Source organism: Schistocerca americana, chromosome 1 (genome assembly GCF_021461395.2).
Source record: "Schistocerca americana isolate TAMUIC-IGC-003095 chromosome 1, iqSchAmer2.1, whole genome shotgun sequence".
NCBI classification, from domain to species: domain Eukaryota; kingdom Metazoa; phylum Arthropoda; class Insecta; order Orthoptera; family Acrididae; genus Schistocerca; species Schistocerca americana.
The window spans coordinates 1,107,969,778-1,107,992,724 of record NC_060119.1 but is presented as its reverse complement, the minus strand read 5'-3'; the positions used below and the strand labels follow the sequence as shown (position 1 = coordinate 1,107,992,724).

The 22,947-nt window shown below is 44.2% G+C and overlaps 1 protein-coding gene across 1 annotated transcript in view; it reads right to left on the bottom strand.

Moving 5' to 3' along the window:
• Positions 1–22,947, bottom strand: part of LOC124596668 (fibrous sheath CABYR-binding protein-like) — a 153,698-nt gene that overhangs the window by 91,567 nt on the left and 39,184 nt on the right. Inside the window, exon 3 of the mRNA XM_047135887.1 lies at positions 16,430–16,536. Coding sequence (XP_046991843.1) covers positions 16,430–16,536 — 107 coding nt within the window. The remainder of the gene's footprint in view (positions 1–16,429; positions 16,537–22,947) is intronic.

Sequence of the window (22,947 nt, the reverse complement as noted above, 5' to 3'; positions counted from 1 at the left end):
TGTATGCCGAGTCTGTCCTTCCGACAGTCATATCTTTTTCGATGTCTTCACATTTTTCCTGCAGCCATTTCGTCTTAGCTTCCCTGCACTTCCTATTTATTTCATTCCTCAGCGACTTATGTTACTGTATTCCTGATTTTCCCGGAACATGTTTGTACTTCCTCCTTTCATCAATCAACTGAAGTATTTCTTCTGTTACCCATGGTTTCTTCGCAGCTACCTTCTTTTTACCTACGTTTTCCTTCCCAACTTCTGTGATGGCCCTTTTTAGAAATGTCCATTCCTCTTCAACTGTACTGCCTACTGCGCTATTCCTTATTGCTGTATCTATAGCGTTAGAGAACTTCAAACGTATCTCGTCATTCCTTAGTACTTCCGTATCCCACTTCTTTGCGTATTGATTCTTCCTGACTAATGTCTTGAACTTCAGCCTACTCTTCATCACTACTATATTGTGATCTGAGTCTATATCTGCTCCTGGGTACGCCTTACAATCCAGTATCTGATTTCGGAATCTCTGTCTGACCATGATGTAATCTAATTGAAATCTTCCCGTATCTCCCCGTATCTCCCGGCCTTTTCCAAGTATACCTCCTCCTCTTGTGATTCTTGAACAGGGTATTCGCTATTACTAGCTGAAACTTGGTACAGAACTCAATTAGCCTTTCTCCTCTTTCATTTCTTGTCCCAAGCCCATATTCTCCTGTAACCTTTTCTTCTACTCCTTCCCCTACAACTGCATTCCAGTCGCCCATGACTATTAGATTTTCGTCCCCCTTTACATACTGCATTACCCTATCAATATCCTCATACACTTTCTCTGTGTGTTCATCTTCAGCTTGCGACGTCGGCATGTATACCTGAACTATCGTTGTAGGTGTTGGTCTGCTGTCGATTCTGATTAGAACAACCCGGTCACTGAACTGTTCACAGTAACACACCCTCTGCCCTATCTTCCGATTCATAACGAATCCTACACCTGTTATACCATTTTCTGCTGCTGTTGATATTACTCGATATTCATCTGACCAGAAATCCTTGTCCTCCTTCCACTTCACTTCACTGACTCCTACTATATCTAGATTGAGCCTTTGCATTTACCTTTTCAGATTTTCTAGTTTCCCTCCCACGTTCAAGCTTCTGATATTCCACGCCCCTACTCGTAGAACGTTATCCTTTCGTTGTTTATTCAATCTTTTTCTCATGGTAACCTTCCCTTGGCAGTCCCCTCCCGGAGATCCGAATGGGGGATTATTCCGGAATCTTTTGCCAATGGAAATATCATCATGACACTTCTTAAATTACAGACCACATGTCCTGTGGATACACGTTACGTGTCTTTAATGCAGTTGTTTCCATTGTCGTCTGCATCCTCATGCCGTTGATCATTGCTGATTCTTCCGCCTTGAGGGGCAATTTCCCACCCCTAGGACAAGAGAGTGCCCTGAACCTCTATCCGCTCCTCCGCCCTCTTTGACAAGGCCGTTGGCAGAATGAGGCTGACTTCTTATGCCGGAAGTCTTCGGCCGCCAATGCTGATTATTTATCAAAATTTAGGCAGTGGCGGGGATCGAACCCGGGACCGAAGACGTTTTGATTATGAATCAAAGACGCTACCCATTGTTTTTTTTAATTCTCATTTTGTTCGCTTTTGTTCGTTGCATCTGCTCGGGGCGGACGTCGTAAGACAGCCGTTTAGGTTCGTTGTTGATCGATTAACTCAGTTTTTTTATTACAGAGGGCTGCTAACCCTCTGACCGAACACGCTGAGCTACCGTGCCGGCTACCCCTAGACCACGGGTTACTATGACCATCGATGATTATTACGTGTGTTATTGATTCCACTCCGTGCAAACGTGGCTTCATTAGTGAATAGTAGTAACGGAGCCAAATGACGATTGTCATTTAACCAATGACAAAATTCAAGTCATGTGGAGTTATCGCTAATGTGAAGATTGTGGACACGCTATACGTGAAATGGATCCAAGTTATCCGCACATGATGTTCGCCATACACGTGTTCGTGGTAACTGATACGTGCAGAAAGTCATCGATCGCTGGTGCTATTAAGTGCTAGCAGTAGGGCTACGTTGATCATTTCAACAATGTGTTGGTCTTCCTGCATAGATTGTTGAAAAATGTTTTCTTCGTAGGGTACCTGTTTTACGTAAAGTACTAAAAACTGTGGTAAACACCCTACAATCAGGTATTCGACGTGTCGGAAAGCGCCGACGGTATTCTTAAGACAGCAGCAGGATCACTACCATAGCACAATACGTAGATATACACCGTATCTGCAGGTTTTTTATTGGTGTAAATATGTGGCGCTTTAGCCGGTGCGTGTACGAACATTGTTCACCAATGGTTCTCAATCCCTCTCACTACATCACTCACAACACACCATGGACAACTGCACGTTCTATTGGCTAGTTTAATGGCAGAAAGACAGCCCGAGCAAAGAGGTTTAAAGCAACGAGGTAGGTTGGGCTTGAGTAAAGCGTCAAAGCGGTTGATTGGCTAAGACAAATACAGGGTGATATTTCTTGAACCACATGAAAAAAATCGTCATAACTTGTGAACGATTTGCGTTAGGACGTTCAAACTGTACGGCTGGCCGCGGGGCATGACGGGAATTAGCATGCACTGTATAATTTGCTTTAGCGACGAAGCCCTCTTATTTGGACGGGTTCTTCAATAATCAGAAGTGGTGCATTTGGGGGACTGAGAATCTGCATTTCGTGATCGAGTAGTTCTTACCTTCAACGGGTGACTGTGTGGTGTGCAATGTCCAGTGACGGAATAATCGATGCGTTATTCCGTGATGGCACGGTGACTGTCGAACTGTACGTGAAGATTTTGGAAGATGATTTCATCCCCATTATCCAAAGTTACCCTGATTTCGACACGATGTTGTTCATGCAAGACGGAGCTCGACCCCATCGAAGCAGAAGAGTGATATCCTAGTGGAGCACTTTACGGACACCATTCTGGCTCTGGGTTACCCAGAGGCCTCTGGCATGGACCCCGATTGGCCGCCATATTCTCCGGATCTGAGCACATGCGACTCCTTTTTGGGGACCATATTAAAGACAAGGTGCACTGCACTAACCCCAAAACCATTGCTGAGCTGAAAACAACCATTCAGGAGGTCATCGCCATTGTCCATGTTCCGACACTTCAGCGGGTCATGCAGAATTTCGCTATTCGTCTGCGCCACATCATCGCCAAAGACGGCAGGATATCGAACACGTCATAACCTAAATCAGAATACCTGTAGTGACGTTCATATGTTGAATGAAGTGTGTGCACGCGTAGTTTGTAACTAATTTACGTTTTTCTTCATATAGTTCTATAATTGTCACCCTGTACAATACCCCAAAAGCAAATGTAGATTAACTGTGTTTCACCCCGGAAACCATTCAGAATAGCAGACCATATATCCACATGAAGTTTGCTTCAAATGGTCCTTCCTGTAATACCCTTGAATATTGACCATTCTTCTTGGGGCTTCCTGTATTTTATCCAGTAATTAACTCTTTCTGGGTTGTAATTAAATTATAATTCGCTGGGATTTTCCCGTACCAGTTACCATCGTTCCTTTTAAGTTTACCAAACTATTTGTTTTTCATTACCTTAATGCTTTCAGATAATTCCTTCTGGTAAAAAAAAAAAAAAAATCTGATTTATTTGCACGGACCACTACACTATCAGTATACGACGCTTCTTATGAATTTCGGTCCCTCTGTATCATTTCGGATATTAAAATTTTCCAGTGTGTTTCAAGTATTTGGTATATCCCTCAATACCTATTAACGTGGAAACTACTACTTAAGTATTTGTCTTTAAAATAGATCTATGGTTAATTCTTTTAAGTGATGTGAGAAAAATGTAACTTCGTAGTTTTCTGTGGTTGATATCTGTCTGAAACACATTTACGTAATCAGTATTATGCATAATCCGTAACTATGCAGAATGGATGAGAAAAAGCTAGGCCTAGACCTCTGCACTGAATTCCCTCTAGGCGTATCATCTCTTTCATTATCTGTTTTAAGCTGAAGACATCAATGCACATTCTTCCGTTTGCTTTCAAATACGGTTACTTCAACTAATTTTTGCAACCTTTGTATTATAATATTCCGAACAGATTTTTCAAGCTTCCTTAACAATGGTGATTACTTTGTAGTTTAAATCGATTTACATGCATCACCAATTACCAGAAATACACACACGACATACCATGATGCTTTGTTCTGTCTTCATTCATACGTCACCGTCTTACCACACAGCTAGTACAGAACAGGAAGCATTATATTCCACTATGTACTCTTTCCCACGCGTTTGTGTCAAAGGTGAGTGACCCGCGGTCCTTATAGGCAACTCCAGTGTTGCGTCGCCTCGTCATCCTCTCCATAAATCCGTCACCTCTCCCGCCTTTCTCTGCTTATCGAAGAGGCGCACGCCGCCTCATTAACGCAGGCAATAAACTGTGTCATTTCTCTTGTAGCGGAGGAGTCCCGCTGCATACAGTCGCTAATGCAGCAAAGTCCAACTGGGCCGAAGGACAGGGCTGCCTTACAGTGGTGACAAAATTCAAATTATACGCACGGGAAGCTTACTTCAGCAGTTATGCTGTAGTATGAGAGTTGTTACACCATATTTGTTCCATATTGAACCCTCCCCCCTCCCCTTGCATTTATAAATATGGCCGGACGTAAACATTAGGCTGCGCTATCAGTTTGTTACCATAGGCTTTATCTGGCTTTCATATCCGTTGGCTTTACCAACTAGTACCTAAATTACCACCTTTCACCCTAACCTAGACCTCGGACGACGCTACAGATCAGTCACCAGAACCACGATTGCAAGAATCTTTATTAGGTTCTGCGCAAACCAATAAACCGGTACACCAAAACTCAACTTCGTAAAATGATCATGATTAGTTAACTCGGCTGACACCGAAAGGGATGGAAATTTTGGCCAAAATACAGGGCAGTTGACTGACATCAAATTCACTGAATTTAGGTTTAATTTATTAATTAATAAATATTAAAATTTGAGTAACGATTTTCTATATGTTCGCGAGTGAGTGAGTGTGTGAGAGAGAGAGAGAGAGAGAGAGAGAGAGAGAGATATGAAAATTGGATTATGTTCTTATGTTCTTTGTTGTATCCGAAACAATATTCGAATGATTTTTAATTTCGTATGTAACTCCACTAGGTACTATTCTCCGTATGAAAGACGACGCAAGAGCGCAAGTGTATCTCTGCTGGGACGTAGGTGGCAGTTTGAACGAGCCATGTAATGGCAGCCGAGCAAATGCGTGTAGTTCCTTCAGAAATCGCTTTCAAAAGTGAACTAATTCTTAGTAAGAATGGTCATTTAACGTGGCAACAGAAAACCGTGACATCCACGATAGTACTCTGTTTCCTTGCTGGGTCCGAGTCTTTAAATGGTTGGAATTGCATTCAAATCCCAGTCCAGCAGGCAGATTTAGGTTTTCCGTTCAAATGGCTCCGAGCACTATGGGACTTAACATCTGAGGTCATCAATCCCCTTGACTTAGTACTACTTAATCCTAACTAACCTAAGGACATCACACACATCCACGCCCGAGGCAGGATTCGAACCTGCGACCGTAGTGGTCGCGCAGTTCCAGACTGAAGCGCCTAGGACCGCTCGGCCACTGCGGCCGGCTAGGTTTTCCGTGATTTCCCCACACCGTTCGAGGCAAATGCCAAGACTGGTCCTTTGAAATGGCACGGCCGTTTCCCCTCTCCATCTTCTAAACAATCTGAACTTGTGCTTGGTCTCTAACCACCTCTATGTCAACGGGACGTTATAGCCTTATCTTCCTTTCTTCTTTTACCAAGATCGTGCAGGCTCACAGTGTGTTGTTTCTGTCAGTTTCGTGGAGCAGCGGATATTTCACACGTCCGTTTCATGTATCCAGTGTCCATCATAAGGCCATATGGCAGGTCACGCAAGGCGCCGTATTGGCGAAAGTCTTACTGACGGCCTCAGACACTCAAGATGGGTACTGAAAGTGTAACACACACATTACTGTAACATACGCTCGTGAACAATAAAACTACGTGATTTACGCGATTGGAAGATTAATCCTGGGCCACTATGCAGCAGCTACTCAGACATATTGAAGGACAGATAACGCGCCGTTATGTTCCACTGTCGCTTCTCACTGTTCGCATACCTTTCTTCCCCGTCACAACCTTACAATACCTTCCTGTATGCCAGATTATACTGGTTTCGTATCATTTTTCATTGGTGTATTTCTTAAACCTAATCAAGGTTAGCGCATTTTCATTTCTGATTTTAGAGCGGAACACTTGCTTTCTTTCGTAAACGTAAAGAGCTGGTTTCCTATGTATTTAGATCATAAGATCACATTTCAGATTTTCCGGATATTATGACTGTGATACGGACGTTCCAGTTTATCCACATTTCCGCGATTAACCTTGCTTAACCAATGTGACCCCTGCTTCCTTCAGCCGCGTAAGTACAGGGTGTACATACAGTCCGTGAACACTTTCGGTTATTTATTGCACAAGAACCAAACGTTGTACAGATACGGCGGACATTCAGGCCTCATCACGGAAAGTGGAGGTAGGAGACTTGCCCGCTTTGTTAAGGAGGATAGGCTGTCATTTGCTGTGAAGATGACGTCCCCCTACGCGTTCACAGTTTGATCAAACGAAATTGTGTGATACGACAGCAGTGGGCATATATGAAACTGACTAACATAAATGTATGTAAACACCTGAGGTGGGACCTTCACAGTAAGTACGCATTACTGCGGACCATCTGCATCCCTTCACCGCTGATGCCTTTTCGACAGCGATGGCATCTTGCAACAGGATAATTTTCCGTTGCGGCGAGTTTGTTACATCCGTACTGATACGTATGGTCTTAATACCCCCTATTGGAGCGTTGGGTTTACTGCTACGTATGAGGACGCGAGTGGACAGTCCGTCACGGAAGCAGCTGCGGGCAGTACAGATGGGCGTGCGGGAGAGCTAGTCGCTGTTCCATATACTGGCAGTATGTGACAGAGGATCACACCAATAGCTGTCGCATATTGTGGCGAATCTTCCCGTGCGAGTAAGCCCGTGTTAATGAGATTTCATGTCTGCCTCCTGTTGCTCGTAGACTGTCGTAGACTGGCCGGTTACATCCATACGCACGTCAGTTTGGAAACCGTGGACATCCATCTGCCATCTTGTGTTTGGCGTTCTTCTGACACTGTAAGAAAAATTGTGTCGGTTGAGATGTTATTCCAGCTTTTAAAGGTGGTATCGTTACGACGTCGGCAGACTAGCGTTTGGTGCTGTTAGTAAATTTAACTTTGCAGCTTCTCTCATCGGTCACTGAATAACTGAATCCGCTAATTAATGACATTGTTTTACTAAAAGGCGAAGTGTTTGCCGTTAGTAAATATAAATGTGCAGAACCTCTCATCCGCGCACTGCATAACCACCGGTTTCTGGGCATGTGTATTTAGTCGCGTGCAGTACTTTCTCACAAGCTTAAAACTGACTGATCTTTCCCTGTTTCAGAGCCGGCCGCTGGTGGCCGAGCGGTTCTGGCGCTACAGTCTGGAACGGCGCGACCGCTACGGTCGCAGGTTCGAATCCTGCCTCGGGCATGGATGTGTGTGTTGTCCTTAGGTTAGTTAGGTTTAAGTAGTTCTAAGTTCTAGGGCACTTATGACCTCAGCAGTTGAGTCCCATAGTGCTCAGACCCATTTGAACCCTGTTTCAGAAAGTTTGTGTTTTGTTCATGTTTAGCGCCCCGTTTAGTGGTGTGACTGGTTGTACGTACAGTGAATGTCTGGTGGAAGCGAAAGGTTAAGCCACCTGAGTCCCGGTTGCGCGTACCCGTTGATAGGAAGTTATGTATCAGTTTTATTTACGTGGTTTCTAAATTCATTTAAATGGATCCACTTCTTAAAAAGTTCCTTGCCTGAAGTATTAACTGATTTGGTGACCGTTTTTTTTTGGGGGGGGGGATTTTATAATGGCCTGTGAATTTTCTTGTATTTTTAAAAAGTTTCTCAAAAATTTTTAGTTTCGAAATTTTCTGTGTTTGTTTAAGATCTTTTAAGGTAACTGGCCCTTAATAGACTGTTTCAGAAATGATTAAACCAGGATACTTACTCGGAAAACAAGTTTCTTTTTTTTTTGCTTCTATGGGCAAAATTGTAAAATATTGTACAATATTCTTCTTGAAGTCTGAGGGTATTTCGCCTGTCTCATACGTCTTGCTCACCAAATGGTAGAGTTTTGTCAGGACTGGCTCTCCCAAGGCTGTCAGTAGCTCTAATGGGATGTTGTCTACTCCGGGGGCCTTGTTTCGACTCAGGTCTTCCAGTGCTCTGTCAAACTCTTTATGCAGTATCATATCTCCATTTCATCTTCATCTACATCCTCTTCCATTTCCATAATATTGTCCTCAAGTACGTCACCCTTGTATAGACCCTCTATATACTCCTTCCACCTTTCTGTTTTCCCTTCTTTGCTTAGGACTGGGTTTCCATCAAAACTCTTGATATTCATGCAAGTGGTTCTCCTTTCTCCAAAGGTCTCTTTAATTTTCCTGTAAGCAGTATCTATTTTACCCCTAGTGAGATAGCCTCTATATCCTTACATTTGTCCTCTAGCCATGCCTGCTTAGCCATTTTGCACTTCCTGTCGATCTCATTTTTGAGACGCTTGTATTCTTTTTTGCCTGCTTGATTTACTGCATTTTTATATTTTCTCCTTTCATCAATTAAATTCAATATTTCTTCTGTTACCCAAGGGTTTCTACTAGCCCTCGTCTTTTTACCTATTTGATCCTCTGCTGCCTTCACTATTTCATCCCTCAATACTACCCATTCTTCTTCTACTGTATTTCTTTCCCCCATTCCTGTCAATTGTTCCCTTATGCTCTCCCTGAAACTCTGTACAACCTCTGGTTCTTTCAGTTTATCCAGGTCCCATCTCCTTAAATCCCACCTTTTTGCAGTTTCTTCAGTTTTAACCTACAGTTCAGAACCAATAGATTGTGGCCAGAGTCCACATCTGCCCCTGGAAATGTCTTACAATTTAAAACCTGGTTCCTAAATCTCTTTCTTACCATTATATAATCTATCTGATACCTTTTAGTATCTCCAGGGTTCTTCCATGTACACAACCTTCTTTCATGATTCTTGAACCAAGTGTTAGCTATGATTAAGTTATGCTCTGCGCAAAATTCTACCAGACGGCTTCCTCTTTCATTTCTTAGCCCCAATCCATATTCACCTACTATGTTTCCTTCTCTCCATTTTCCTACACTCGAATTCCAGTCACCCATGACTATTAAATTTTCGTCTCCCTTCACTACCTGAATAATTTCTGTTATCTCATCATACATTTCATCAATTTCTTCATCATCTGCAGAGCTAGTTGGCATATAAACTTATACTACTGTAGTAGGCGTGGGCTTTGTGTCTATCTTGGCCACAATAATGCGCTCGATATGCTGTTTGTATTAGCTTACCCGCACTCGTATTTTTTTTATTCATTATTAAACCTACACCTGCATTACCCCTTTATTTGCTTTTGTATTTATAATTCTGTATTCACCTGACCAAAAGTCTTGTTCCTCCTGCCACCGAACTTCACTAATTCCCACTATATGTAACTTTAACCTATCCATTTCCCTTTTTAAATTTTCTAACCTTCCTGCCCGATTAAGGGATCTGATATTCCACGCACCGAGCCGTAGAACGCCAGTTTTCTTTCTCCTGATAACGACATCCTCTTGAGTAGTCCCCGCCCGGAGATCCGAATGGGGGACTATTTTACCTCCGGAATATTTTACCCAAGAGGACGCCATCATCATGTAATCATACAGTAAAGCTGCATGCCCTCGGGAAAAATTACGGCTGTAGTTTCCCCTTGCTTTCAGCCGTTCGCAGTACCAGAACAGCAAGGCCATTTTGGTTAGTGTTACAAGGCCAGATCAGTCAATCATCCAGACTGTTGCCCCTGCAACTACTGAAAATGCTGCTGCCCCTCTTCAAGAACCACACGTTTGTCTGGCCTCTCAACAGATACCCCTCCGTTGTGGTTGCACCTACGGTACGGCTATCTCTATCGTTGAGGCACGCAAGCCTCCCCACCAACGGCAAGGTTCATGGTTCATGGGGGGAGGACTGAGTCCATAGAAATATTGTAAAATATTTGTACAATTTGTACAATTTGTAGAAATATTCTGTACAAATATGTTCTGAGGCATCAAGGGATCACAAATTTAGCATTGGGGGCAGTGTGGAGGGTAAAAATCGTAGAGGGAGACCAAGAGATGAATACACTAAGCAGATTCAGAAGGATGTAGGCTGCAGTAGGTACTGGGAGATGAAGAAGCTTGCACAGGATAGAGTAGCATGGAGAGCTGCATCAAACCAGTCTCAGGACTGAAGACCACAACAACAACAACAACAACATGGGCTCAGTGGTCACCACTCCCAGATTCCGATGTCCTTTTATCACATTTCGGACATATTTTCAAGAAATTTCAATCACCAACTTTGTCCTCAATGCCAAAATATTTTATTGACCCTCACCTACGCAGCGAGAAATGACCATCGCAATAACAAAGGAGAAATCAGATAAGTCTGTATTGCTCAGTAGGCATAGAGATATAGAACAAAAAGTTCGGACTGGAGAAAATAACGAAGAGAATCGCCCGCGCGCTTTTCAAAGAAACCATCCTTGTATTAGCACATTACCGAATAACGGAAACCGCAGAAGGACTTCTATAAGACTTCCAAATACAATTTTGCCTTCAGCAGTAAATTCATTTGGTTGATGGCCGACATGCGGAAAGAATTTCTCCTTTGCCTCCAGATCAGTTTGTGATGCAGAAAGCAACAGTAGTCATGGATTACAATCCGCTGCCAAACTGAAGACAATAATAAACAGGCCGACTGGATGAGCGCGGCTCTTTTCTCTGTGGTTCTGAAGGATACACACTGAGTTATTACTTCACCAAAGGCGAAGGGGGAATACAACATTTGAGTCTAACTACTGGAAATACGTCCTGTTGTCCTTTTCTGATGAGAAAGCAACAGAGTAAGGACAGAGACTGCGTAAGAATGCTGCACTCTGACTAATTGTAGAAAACTTAGTTTTTCGTTTGGCACACACCTAATCTCGATAGCGACTTTGGACAGATGGAAAACAGTTCTGTATCCTATTGAAATTAATCCCAAGCCGGCAGAGAGGGGTCTAAATTTTGTGTTAGCCAATGAGGCCGTCCAGCCAGGATGTATCCAATTGAGAGACCGCGGGCAGCGAAAGGCTGCATGCACTCTCGCTTCCCGCTCTCCTCCGCACATCGCTGGATCTTACAACGAAATACTTAAGTCTTTCCCTACTTGTTTGTCACTTGTGTTTCACACGAAAAAACCAAATAACTCCCCTCCATATACGTTTTAACTCTGAATGTTGATGCGGACTTACGTTGAAACACTTCTGTTTGCTTGGAAGTAATTTGTTTATATTATAGATTCAGAAGACAATGGCACAGGCAAATAATCCTAACGAACATGTGGAAAGAATTTATCCTCTGCCACCAGATCAGTTTGTCGCTGCCAAACAGAAGACAGTATTAAACAGGTCGACTGGATGAGCGCAGCTAAGCTTTGGTTCTGAAGGATACAGACCGATTTATTACTTCACCAAAGCCGAGGAGGAATAAAAATGGTTTAAATGGCTCTGAGCACTATGGGACCTAACTTCTGCGGTCAGCAGTCCCCTAGAACGTAGAACTACTTAAACCTAACTAACCTAAGGACATCACACACATCCATGCCCGAAGCAGGATTCGAAACTGCGACCGTAGTGGTCACGCGGTTCCAGACTGTAGCGCCTAGAACCGTTCGGCCACACCGGCCGGCGAGGAGGAGTACTACAGTTAAATCTAACCAATGGGTTTCCCTACGCGGCGTATATAAAAATGCAGTCACGCCAATGTTACAATACTGTTAATATCCAACGCTACGTTTATTTCGACTAAATCGCAAGTGAGGCACAAATTACAAAGTGGTGAACTGCCCTCGTCTGATTTTATCATTTTACCACCGCCGCCCATTTCCTCGACTCGAATCCGTTGGAATTTTGTGCATGGGGGACATCTGAAAGCTCTGTTGATATGCAGAACACCGGGAACGCATTGTGGGTGGTTGCCAATGCACTTGCAATATACATGGGATTTCTGAACGAGCTGAGGCCTGCCTTCACCTGAACCGTGACCATAGAGAACACTTTTAAGGTGTTTGTGCTCAAGTGCATACCTGCAGTTTGCATCCTCGGGGTCTGTGTTAGATGGTGTCGTAATACGCCGTGTCGCGGAACCATTTGTTTCCGGACCTGTATTTACTACTGTTATTTGCTTGTTTCATTGACCTCTACAAGCCTTTTAAGCAGCTAGTCACTGTTTTCGCGCTCCGTACACGAACATATCTGTAAGATAATCCCCTACATGGTGTGCATTGGGAAGTATCCTCTGCCAATCATTTCACAGTGGAGTGAAGAGCTTGGACGTGGATGTGGACTATGCCGTAGGTACAGCCTACACCTAAAATAGACGAACACTCGGTATGGAAGTCTTGATAGAAGCACACCTTTGACGTTTCTTAAATTATTATTTTACCTGGCACCATGTATATCAGAGACAAAAATACATACAATGTAACAGTGCGCAGAAAATGGAAACTATTTGTCACCGTTAAGTGGTCTGAAGATGTGTGGAAGCAGGTTACAAATGCAAGATGCCTCTCACACGGAAGGGGCGTGTGAGCCGCTTCGTGTAGGCGCTCTTAGACGTATACATACCCCGGTGATGGATGACCTGCTTAGCTGAACCGCTTGTCTGCGTCTTTTTACAGAACTACTTAGTCACAAACCGTTACCCCGCAGAGAAAGTAGTGTTGTGGTTACTGCAAGTGTTGCCATTATGGGATAGATCAACTAGTCCCACCCAATGGTTGTTGATTAAGTGTAAGAGCTTCCCATTTCCTTCACCAGATACTTTGCGGACATCCTAAGATATTTTTTTTAAAAATTCGGTCATGTGTCACTGGATGAATTCTGTACCGTACAAACTATTCTTTCACTTGCATTAGGCCTAAATTTATTCGCAATTGCAAAATTGACAACCACCACCTGCGGAATGAAATGGCGAGAATGAAAATTTGTGCCGGACTGAGATTCGAACCGGTATTCTCCGCTTATCGCGAGAGGTCGCCTTACTGTTTGGCTATCCGAGCACGACTCACCGCCAGACCCATAATTCCATATGTAGTCGACCATGCATCTACAAGAACTCTTACATCCATTACGTATATTCCAGTACAGGCGAGACTTACTTTGAAGTCGCCTGTGGAATTGGCCGTGAGTCGTGCACGGATAGCCAAATGGTAAGGCGACCGCTCGCGATAAGCGAGAAATCCGGGTTCGAATCCCGGTCCGGCACAAATTTTCATTGTCATTCCATTCGACAACTGATGGTTGTCCATATCCGCAACTTCAAATACATTTAATGTATTTCATAACGGCTGTAGTCGCCGTAGTGTCTTTCCTGCATGTGCAAAGGAACTTTACATTGTAATTCAGAATAATACAGGCATTGCAATATGTATCATTTTACTTAGTGGACTGTAACGTGTGGAAACGTAACGATTAAAGGGAGGCGCTGGCTATGACTGAGTACCAAAAAAGTTTCTTTGTTGGAAAAACATGGAAAATTTTGCTAGGATTGTAACAAGTCATTTGCTGCAAACGCAATTATGTCGCTCAGAATAATAGAATGTTACGCCAAGATTTTTTTCTGAATTTTACAGCTACTAAGGTATTGGGTGTGTCAACAAAGAATGAAAATCAAGTTTAAGAGCTCAGAATTAACGAATCGGCCGATGTGTTTCCCATTTCTAGAGTCAGCTGTGATGAATGTCATGTGTAAATGGCCGTTTCCCTGTCTGAGCACCAGCTGGAGGAATAAGGCAACCTATTTCAAAGCCGTCTGTGGTAAAGCTCAGTACACTTTGGAAGTTTGTGGCATGAGTCGTATACATTGCTTGGCTGACGCATGACACTGTAGGTCTGCAGCTAATGTTAAGCAAGAATTCGCATGATTTTACATTCCTCCTGTAGCTTGATCTCTGGAACAGCTATGATGTCTGTATCTTCAACCATGGTCTTCAAATCACTATGAAATACATGGCCGAGAGTACTTCTCATTGCACCACACGTAAGGGTTTCTTCGTGCTCGGTTCGTGAATGGAGTGCGAGGAAAGTGATTTGACTCCTTAAATGCCTCAGTTCGGACGAGACTGTTTACGCGGTCGCTATGCAGGGGGGGAGCTGCGGTGTATTTCTGGGATCGCTCACTGTCGTCTCTTCAGCACCTGCCAGCTCACGATTTTCGGACTTTCAGTCACGCTCTCCCTCTGATCACTCATATCTATGACAGTTCGTGTGGCCTTTGAGTATGCTCACTGGTCCTATTCGGTATGGTTCCATACATTTGAGCAATATACAAGAACCGGCCACACTTTTTTTTTTAAGCAGATAGATAAATAGATTTCATTTTCCCAATATCCTACTAACGAAGTCTGCCACCTGCTTTACTTAAGAATTTACCTATGTGAGCATTCTACTTAATGTCCCCACAAATTGCTACACTTTCATATTTCTAGAGTGTTCTTCGATTCCAACTGTGAGTCCCTAATATTGTACACATAAAATAGTGTTTTACGTTTTGTGAAGTGCAGAATTCTATACTTCTGAACATTTACAGCAATTTTGGCTCTACTTTGGAATCTTATCGAGATTTGACAGGTTAATTGTGCGTCTCTTTTTCCTTTAAGTACTTCGTTACAGACAACTACAGACCACTGCATCGTCAGCAAAAGCTGTGATGCACTTGACAAGGCAGGTCAATTTCCATGAAAGGACGGCACTTTTTTGTTACCCCTTTATGGTTGGTAACCTTCATTATTCCAAGGATCGTTTAAAACATTTTAACAATGTACAGTAACAGTTCATTGTTGACAGCTGTCTGAACTGGTCAGTGTGTCGACTGCGACTGAAAATCGAGAAAACAGAGCTTCGAGCTGTTATTAAACACTTTCATTTGAAGCGTTAGAGTGCCGCACGAATCAAAAACGAACAGGATGGAGATAACACAGATTCTGCTCTGTCATTGAAGACCCTTTACTTCTGGATTAATGTATTTAAGCGTGGTCGGACAATCACCGAAGACGGAGAGAGCTCCGGCCGTCCAATTGAGGTCACGACAAAGGATACGATAGACCAAATTCATGATATGTTAATGGAAGACAGCTTACTAAAACTTCTTGTGATTGCTCAGACTGTAGACTTCTCAGATGAGCGAGTGCATAATATCCTGTACGGAGACTTGACTACGAAGAAGTTGTGCGAGAGGTGAGTGCAACGATTGCTGAGTCGACCACAAGTGCATCCGGCACAAATTTTAAACAGTGTGTCTGCTGACTATTAACAGCAATCCGCCAAATGCGCTGATTTGCGACTGTTGAGGAAACCTGGAGCCATTACACTCGATAGTCAAAACGGCAGTCAAAACAATGGACAAGGGCTGGTGAAAGTGCACCGAAGGAGGCAGCCGGTAAGGCGATGGACACTGTTTTTTGCAATTCCCGAGGAATTGATTACTTGGAAAAGTGGATAACCACACCTGCCCCCTAATATGCTTTGTTGTTGAATCGTTTGAAACTTGTGTCGGTTGAAAAAAAATCAAGGTTGGCATGCAAAACTGTGGCCTTTCAGCAAGATAACGTACCATCCCAGATATCAGCGATAACAATGGCGAAAGTGAATAAATTGGGTTTTGAATTTGTCCCTCTTCCAATCTATTCACCAGACTTAGCCCCAAAAGACTTCATCCTTTTTGACACTTCAAACTTTGGCTTGCAGGACAGCAATTTTCATTAAATGACGAAGCAATGTTGCAGTCAACGAGTATTTTGCAGAGTTTGACTGAACCTCTTTTTCTTATGGGATGAAAAAGTTGGAGGATCGCTGGACGACGTTTACCTCCCTGAAAGGAGACTATGTCGAGACGTAAGGATGGCTGTTTATGAAACAAATAGGTTTTTTTGCTTTTTTACCAGACTTACTTACCAAATCATCCTCACAGCTTGACAGATACAAACGAATGTCATACGAAGCAGCATCTGTCAAATGAATGAGGCCTTCCCGAGGAGGAGCAATGCTGTCAGAAACGCAACCTGTTGCTACGGGAGGCGACTGTACCTCGGCCTGGACACACGTGCGAGCAGCGACGCCGCCCCCTAGCCTGAGCAGACACGTGGGGGTGGACGGGTGACAGGACGAAGACCGCCTTACCTGTCATCTTTGCGAGGCGGCTGCTGAGGTGGCTGCTGCTGCTGATCTGCTGGCTCCTGCTTGGGCGTCGGCGCATCCAGCTTGGCGAGGTTTCGGTCCCGGCGACGCTAGAGTGATACACGAGGCGGCGGGGGCGCTGGCGCAGAGAGCTGCGGCGCGGAGCTACACGTGACGTGTGTGTACACGGCAAAACTCGTCGCACTTTCCACCAAACACTCGACAGCCACAAACAAACACACACTGCTTTCTTTTTCTCTGCGATTTAAACTGCCATAGTCGCCGTTCGTCACTCGCGGACCGCGCCGGACAGATTGAGTACAGATGACGCACGCTGCGACCGACCCGTCCTAACCCGACGACGCGCTGCCTCTGAGTGCGGGAGGCCCTCCAAGGCGCGCACTTCGGAACTGTTCGGCACACTTCGGCCTTCCCCGAACGCAGCCGCCAGACGAGCGCATTCGCTCACGCGCCCGAGAGGAGAGAGGAAAGCCGAGGCGATAGATAGCTAGGCCGCACGCGCTTCGCTTTTTGTCGGGTTGCGTTCCCGGTTTATAGGCGTGTGAGGCCGCGCGCCTGTCTCGCATGCATCGCCGGCAACACTAGCTAAATAGCGTGCTGCTCTCACAAAAAGGTACATTGGTTTTTCCGCGCAGTCGACGACTTCCATCTACACTTTAGAGCCAAAGAATCTGATAGATAAAATGTGCAAATGTGTGCGAAATCCTAAGGCACCAAACTGCGAGTCATAGGTCGCTGGACTTACACACTACTTGAACTAACTTACGCTAATAACAACACACACACATGCCCGAGGAAGGACTTGAACCTCCGGCGGGAGGAATGAGGTACACCTGTCTAACATCGTGTAGGGTCGCCGCGAGTACGCAGAAGCGCCGCAACACGACGTTCCATGGACTCGACTAATGTATGAAGTACTGCTGGAGGGAACTGACACCATGAAAGATCTCTGCTGAACAGTACTTTGCAAAGCTTCCCAAATATGCTCAATAACGTTCATGTCTGGGGAGTTAGGTGGCCAGCAGAAGTGCTTAAACTCAGAAGAGTGTTCCTGGAGCCACTCTGTAGTAATTCTGGACGGAGTGGTGTCGCACTGTCCTGCTGGAATTGCCCGAGTCCGCCAGAATGCACAGTGGACACGAATGGATGCAGGTGATCAGACAGGATGCTTACGAACGAGTCACTTGTGAAGAATCCTATTTAGACGTATGAGGGATCCATATGACTCCTACTGCATATGCCCCACACCATTGCAGAGACTCCACCAGCTTCATCAGTCCCCTGCTGACATGCAGAGTCCATGGATTCTTGAGATTGTCTCCATACCCGTACACGTCCATCCTTCGATACAATTTGAAACGACACTCGTCCGACCACGCAACGATTTTGCAGTCATCAACATTCCAATGTCGATGTTGATGGGCCCAGGAGAGGTGTAAAGCTGTGTGTCGTGCAGTCATCAAGGGCGCAAGAGTGGGCCCTCGGCTCCCAAAGCCCACATTGATGTTTCGTTGAATGGTGCGCACGCTGACACTTGTTGATGGCTCAGCATTGAAATCTGCAGCAATTTGCGGAAGGGTTGCACTTCAGTCACGTAGAACGATTCTCGTCAGTCTTCGTTGGTCCCATTCTTGCAGCGTCTTTTTCCGGCCGCACCGATGTCAGAGATCTGATGTTTTATCGGGTTCCTCATATTCACGGTACACTCGTGAAATGGTCGTACGGGGAAATCCCCACTTCATTGCTACCTCAGAGATGCTGTGTCCTATAGCTCGTGCGCCGACTGTAGCACCACGTACAAACTCATTCAAATGTTGATAATTTGTCATTGTAGCTGCAATAACTGATTTATTAACTCTGCCAGACACTTGTCCTATACAGGGTGTTACAAAAAGGTACGGCCAAACTTTCAGGAAACATTCCTCACACACAAATAAAGAAAAGATGTTATGTGGACATGTGTCCGGAAACGCTTAATTTCCATGTTAGAGCTCATTTTAGTTTCTTCCACCTACGCTCAATGGAGAACGTTATCATGATTTCATACGGGATACTCTACCTGTGCTGCTAGAACATGTGCCTTTACAAGTACGACACAACATGTGGTTCATGTACGATGCGAGCTCCTGCACATTTCAGTCGAAGTGTTCGTACGCTTCTCAACAAGAGATTCGGTGACCGATGGATTGGTAGAGGCGGACCAATTCCATGGCCTCCACGCTCTCCTGACCTCAACCCTCTTGACTTTCATTTATGGGGGCATTTGAAAGCTCTTGTCTACGCAACCCCGGTATCAAATGTAGAGACTCTTCGTGCTCGTATTGTGGACGGCTATGATACAATACGCCATTCTCCAGGACTGCATCAGCGCATCAGGGATTCCATGCGACGGAGGGTGGATGCATGTATCCTCGCTAACGGACGATATTTTGAACATTTCCTGCAACAAAGTGTTTGACGTCACGCTGGTATGTTCTGTTGCTGTGTGTTTCCATTCCATGATTAAAGTGATTTGAAGAGAAGTAATAAAATGAGCTCAAACGTGGAAAGTAAGCGTTTCCGGACACATGTCCACATAACATATTTTCTTTATTTGTGTGTGAGGAATGTTTCCTGAAAGTTTGGCCGTACCTTTTTGTAACACCCTGTATAGGAGTTGCCGAACGCAGCGCCATATTCTGGCTGTTTACATATCTCTGTACTTGACTATGGATGCCCATACCAGTTTCTTTGGCGCTTCAGTGTAAAATTTACACGCGAGTGTTCAGTCCAGATTAATAATCATTCAGAATGGAATCTGAAATATTTCGGGCCGGAGGTTCCTCAAACCAGGAAAATGTTTGATTATATGTAAATATCAAACACGGACATGTCAGAACCATTCCTGATCGCAGTAATCCAGTCGTGTATTATTTTCATTTTTAACAGCTGTAGATTGCAAGGCTGAAGTGATTAGAGCTGTTAGTATGGATACTGAACGCTGAGTCTTTGCTCTGTATCCCTCAGATAAAAATTTTCTTGAGTAGTTAATCAGGTACCGATCGTTGTGAAGCATCTTGGAACTCTCAGTCATAAGCAGGTCCGAATTTTTTTTTACTCGGGTGACGTAGTGAATGGAATCAACGGCCGTAATGCCGCTATAGCATCATTCACCACAGCAATAATAAGATGTAAATAATGGTATGAATATATTCCTGTTTAGTAAATGCGATAAGAAACAGAGCTCAGGTAACCTTAAATCTAACTTTCATCTCTGAGGCTGAAGAGGCCGAGTATAAATGTTCAGCGTTATAGAGCACTCTGTAATACGGCTTTAGAAGTGTGCCGTGCAAAATTGAGGGAGATGAGGAAAATAGAACGACTACATAAAAGTAATCGTAAGAAAGGCAGATGCATTGGAAGGTTACTCGGGAAGTGTAGTCCACTGAAGGAGGAGATAGCTTATGGAAACCTCATACTTCAATATTGTTCGTCCGTCTGCGATCCCGAGCGGACAGGATCGGTTGAGGAAATAGAAAAAATCCAAAGAACAGGGACGCTTTTCATGATAGTTTCATATTGTAAGCACGAAAGCATGTCTCAGGATGTCATCCAACTCCAGTGACACGCTGCAAGAGAGGCGTTGTGCAGTGAGGTGTGGTTTACTCCAGTGGCGGGGCGTGAGGTATTCGTAACTGTAATCACTTTTAAAAACTGTTAAAAGTAACTGAATTATTGTAATCATTGTTGTCATTGTTTATACTCTGATGTCATTGCTTACGATTGTCCAGGTAACAGTATTATTGTAATTATTGTGTTATGTTATTGTTTACGATTATCCATTATTGCGTCGCATCACGTCCTAATATTACAGGGTTATTACAAATGATTGAAGCGATTTCACAGCTCTACAATAACTTTATTATTTGAGATATTTTCACAATGCTTTGCACACATACAAACACTCAAAAAGTTTTTTTAGGCATTCACAAATGTTCGATATGTGGCCCTTTAGTGATTCGGCAGACATCAAGCCGATAATCAAGTTCCTCCCACACTCGGCGCGGCATTTCCCCATCAATAAGTTCGGAAGCATCGTTGATGCGAGCTCGCAGTTCTGGCACGTTTCTTGGCAGAGGAGGTTTAAACACTGAATCTTTCACATAACCCCACAGAAAGAAATCGCATGGGGTTAAGTCGGGAGAGCGTGGAGGCAATGACATGAATTGTTGATCATGATCTCAACCACGACTGATCCATCGGTTTTCCAATCTCCTGTTTAAGAAATGCCGAACATCATGATGGAAGTGCGGTGGAGCACCATCCTGTTGAAAGATAAAGTCGGCGCTGTCGGTCTCCAGTTGTGGCATGAGCCAATTTTCCAGCATGTCCAGATACACGTTCCCTGTAACATTTTTTTCGCAGAAGAAAAAGGGGCCGTAAACTTTAAACCGTGAGATTGCACAAAACACGTTAACTTTTGGTGAACTGCAAATTTGCTCCACGAATGCGTGAGGATTCTCTACCGCCCAGATTCGCCCATTATGTCTGTTCACCATTAAGAAAAAATGTTGCTTCATCACTGAAAACAAGTTTCGCACTGAACGCATCCTCTTCCATGAGCTGTTGCAACCGCGCCGAAAATTCAAAGCGTTTGACGTTGTCATCGGGTGTCAGGGCTTGTAGCAATTGTAAACGGTAAGGCTTCTGCTTTAGCCATTTCCGTAAGATTTTCCAAACCGTCGGCTGTGGTACGTTTAGCTCCCTGCTTGCTTTATTCGTCGACTTCCGCGGGCTACGCGTGAAACTTGCCCGCACGCGTTCAACCGTTTCTTCGCTCACTGCAGGCCGACCTGTTGATTTCCCCTTACAGAGGCATCCAGAAGCTTTAAACTGCGCATACCATCGCCGAATGGAGTTAGCAGTTGGTGTATCTTTGTTGAACTTCGTCCTGAAGTGTCGTTGCACTGTTATGACTGACTGATGTGAGTGCATTTCAAGCACGACATACGCTTTCTCGGCTCCTGTCGCCATTTTGTCTCACTGCGCTCTCGAGCGCTCTGGCAGCAGAAACCTGAAGTGCGGCTTCAGCCGAACAAAGCTTTATGAGTTTTTCTACGTATCTGTAGTGTGTCGTGACCATATGTCAATGAATGGAGCTACAGTGAATTTATGAAATCGCTTCAGTCATTTGTAATAGCCCTGTACACTGAGTAAGCCATGCCGTGAATTGAAGTACGAGGCCCAACCTCGTAAAGATTACGCCTACTGAGCGATACTGGCTACTCGGAAAATCTGTGATTGTATCTAAAAGATGTTATCGTAATTTTCGGTACACAGTTTTATTTATATTAGACGTTAATTCTGCAATCCTTGTCGAAAACTTCTATCACGAGTCGTAGAACGACACTTTTTGCTTCACGGACTTGAGCAATCGTTTCTCAATCGACAACAAGACAAGGAGAGAACGTTTGGTTTGCGACTACCTATTTCGAAGAAATAGTTTTGATTCTTTTCAACGCCGAAACGATCATTCTGCCGAAGCGCTCTTTTAGGAACGGTTAACATTAATTTGATTAGTTCTGATGCTTCAAGAACTGCTTCAGTAAGACCACAGGAGGTGAGAGACTGGCTTTGTCTAAATACTGGGCCGGCCGCGGTGGCCGAGCGGTTCTAGGCGCTTCAGGCCGGCACCGCGTGACCGCTAAGGTCGCAGGTTCGAATCCTGCCTCGGGCATGGATGTGTGTGATTTTTAGGTTAGTTAGGTTTAAGTAGTTCTAAGTTCTAGGGGACTGATGACCTCAGATGCTAAGTCCCATGTTGCTCAGAGCTATTTGAACCATTTTCTAAATCCACAATGAGATTTTCACTCTGCAGCGGAGTGTGCGCTGATATGAAACTTCCTGTCAGATGTTTCCAGTATTTTGAAAAGAGCTGCTGACTTGGGAAGTATACACAAAAGAAACATTAAGCAAGAAATTGAAACTAAATTGCTTAAGTGCCAGGCAAAAGCCTTTGGCACATGCTCGTGTTTTGCCAGCCTACGCATTAGGACCATCTTTCTTGGATTTGAAAACCTCTTCTAGTTTGGTCTTACAGTTCGCCACTAACCCGACTAATCTGCTGTTACATAACCATCTGGCGTTGGCTACTAATGTCGTTTGATCATTTCATCCAAAACGCTGGCTCCTTTAGACGATTTGGAGGAAGAGGCAAAACCAGAAACTGTACGAAAAAATATTTTGCACTCCCGTCTACACTCAACAGACTGTTTCAGTAACAAATTCGGTTTATGAGCGCAGCAGTGTGCGAAGAAAGCTGAGGGGTATTTCCTTCTCAAAAGTTTTGTACCCCATTATGTTGTCCAGCCATGATGACACAGCCATTGTATGTCTGACAATGAGCTACAAGATTTCTTCCACCGTCGAATTGACTTATGCAGCCAAAAAGATGCTCTGGTAAATTAACAACACTTCGATTATCATTGACAACAACCAGCCCCAAAATCTCTCTAACACTT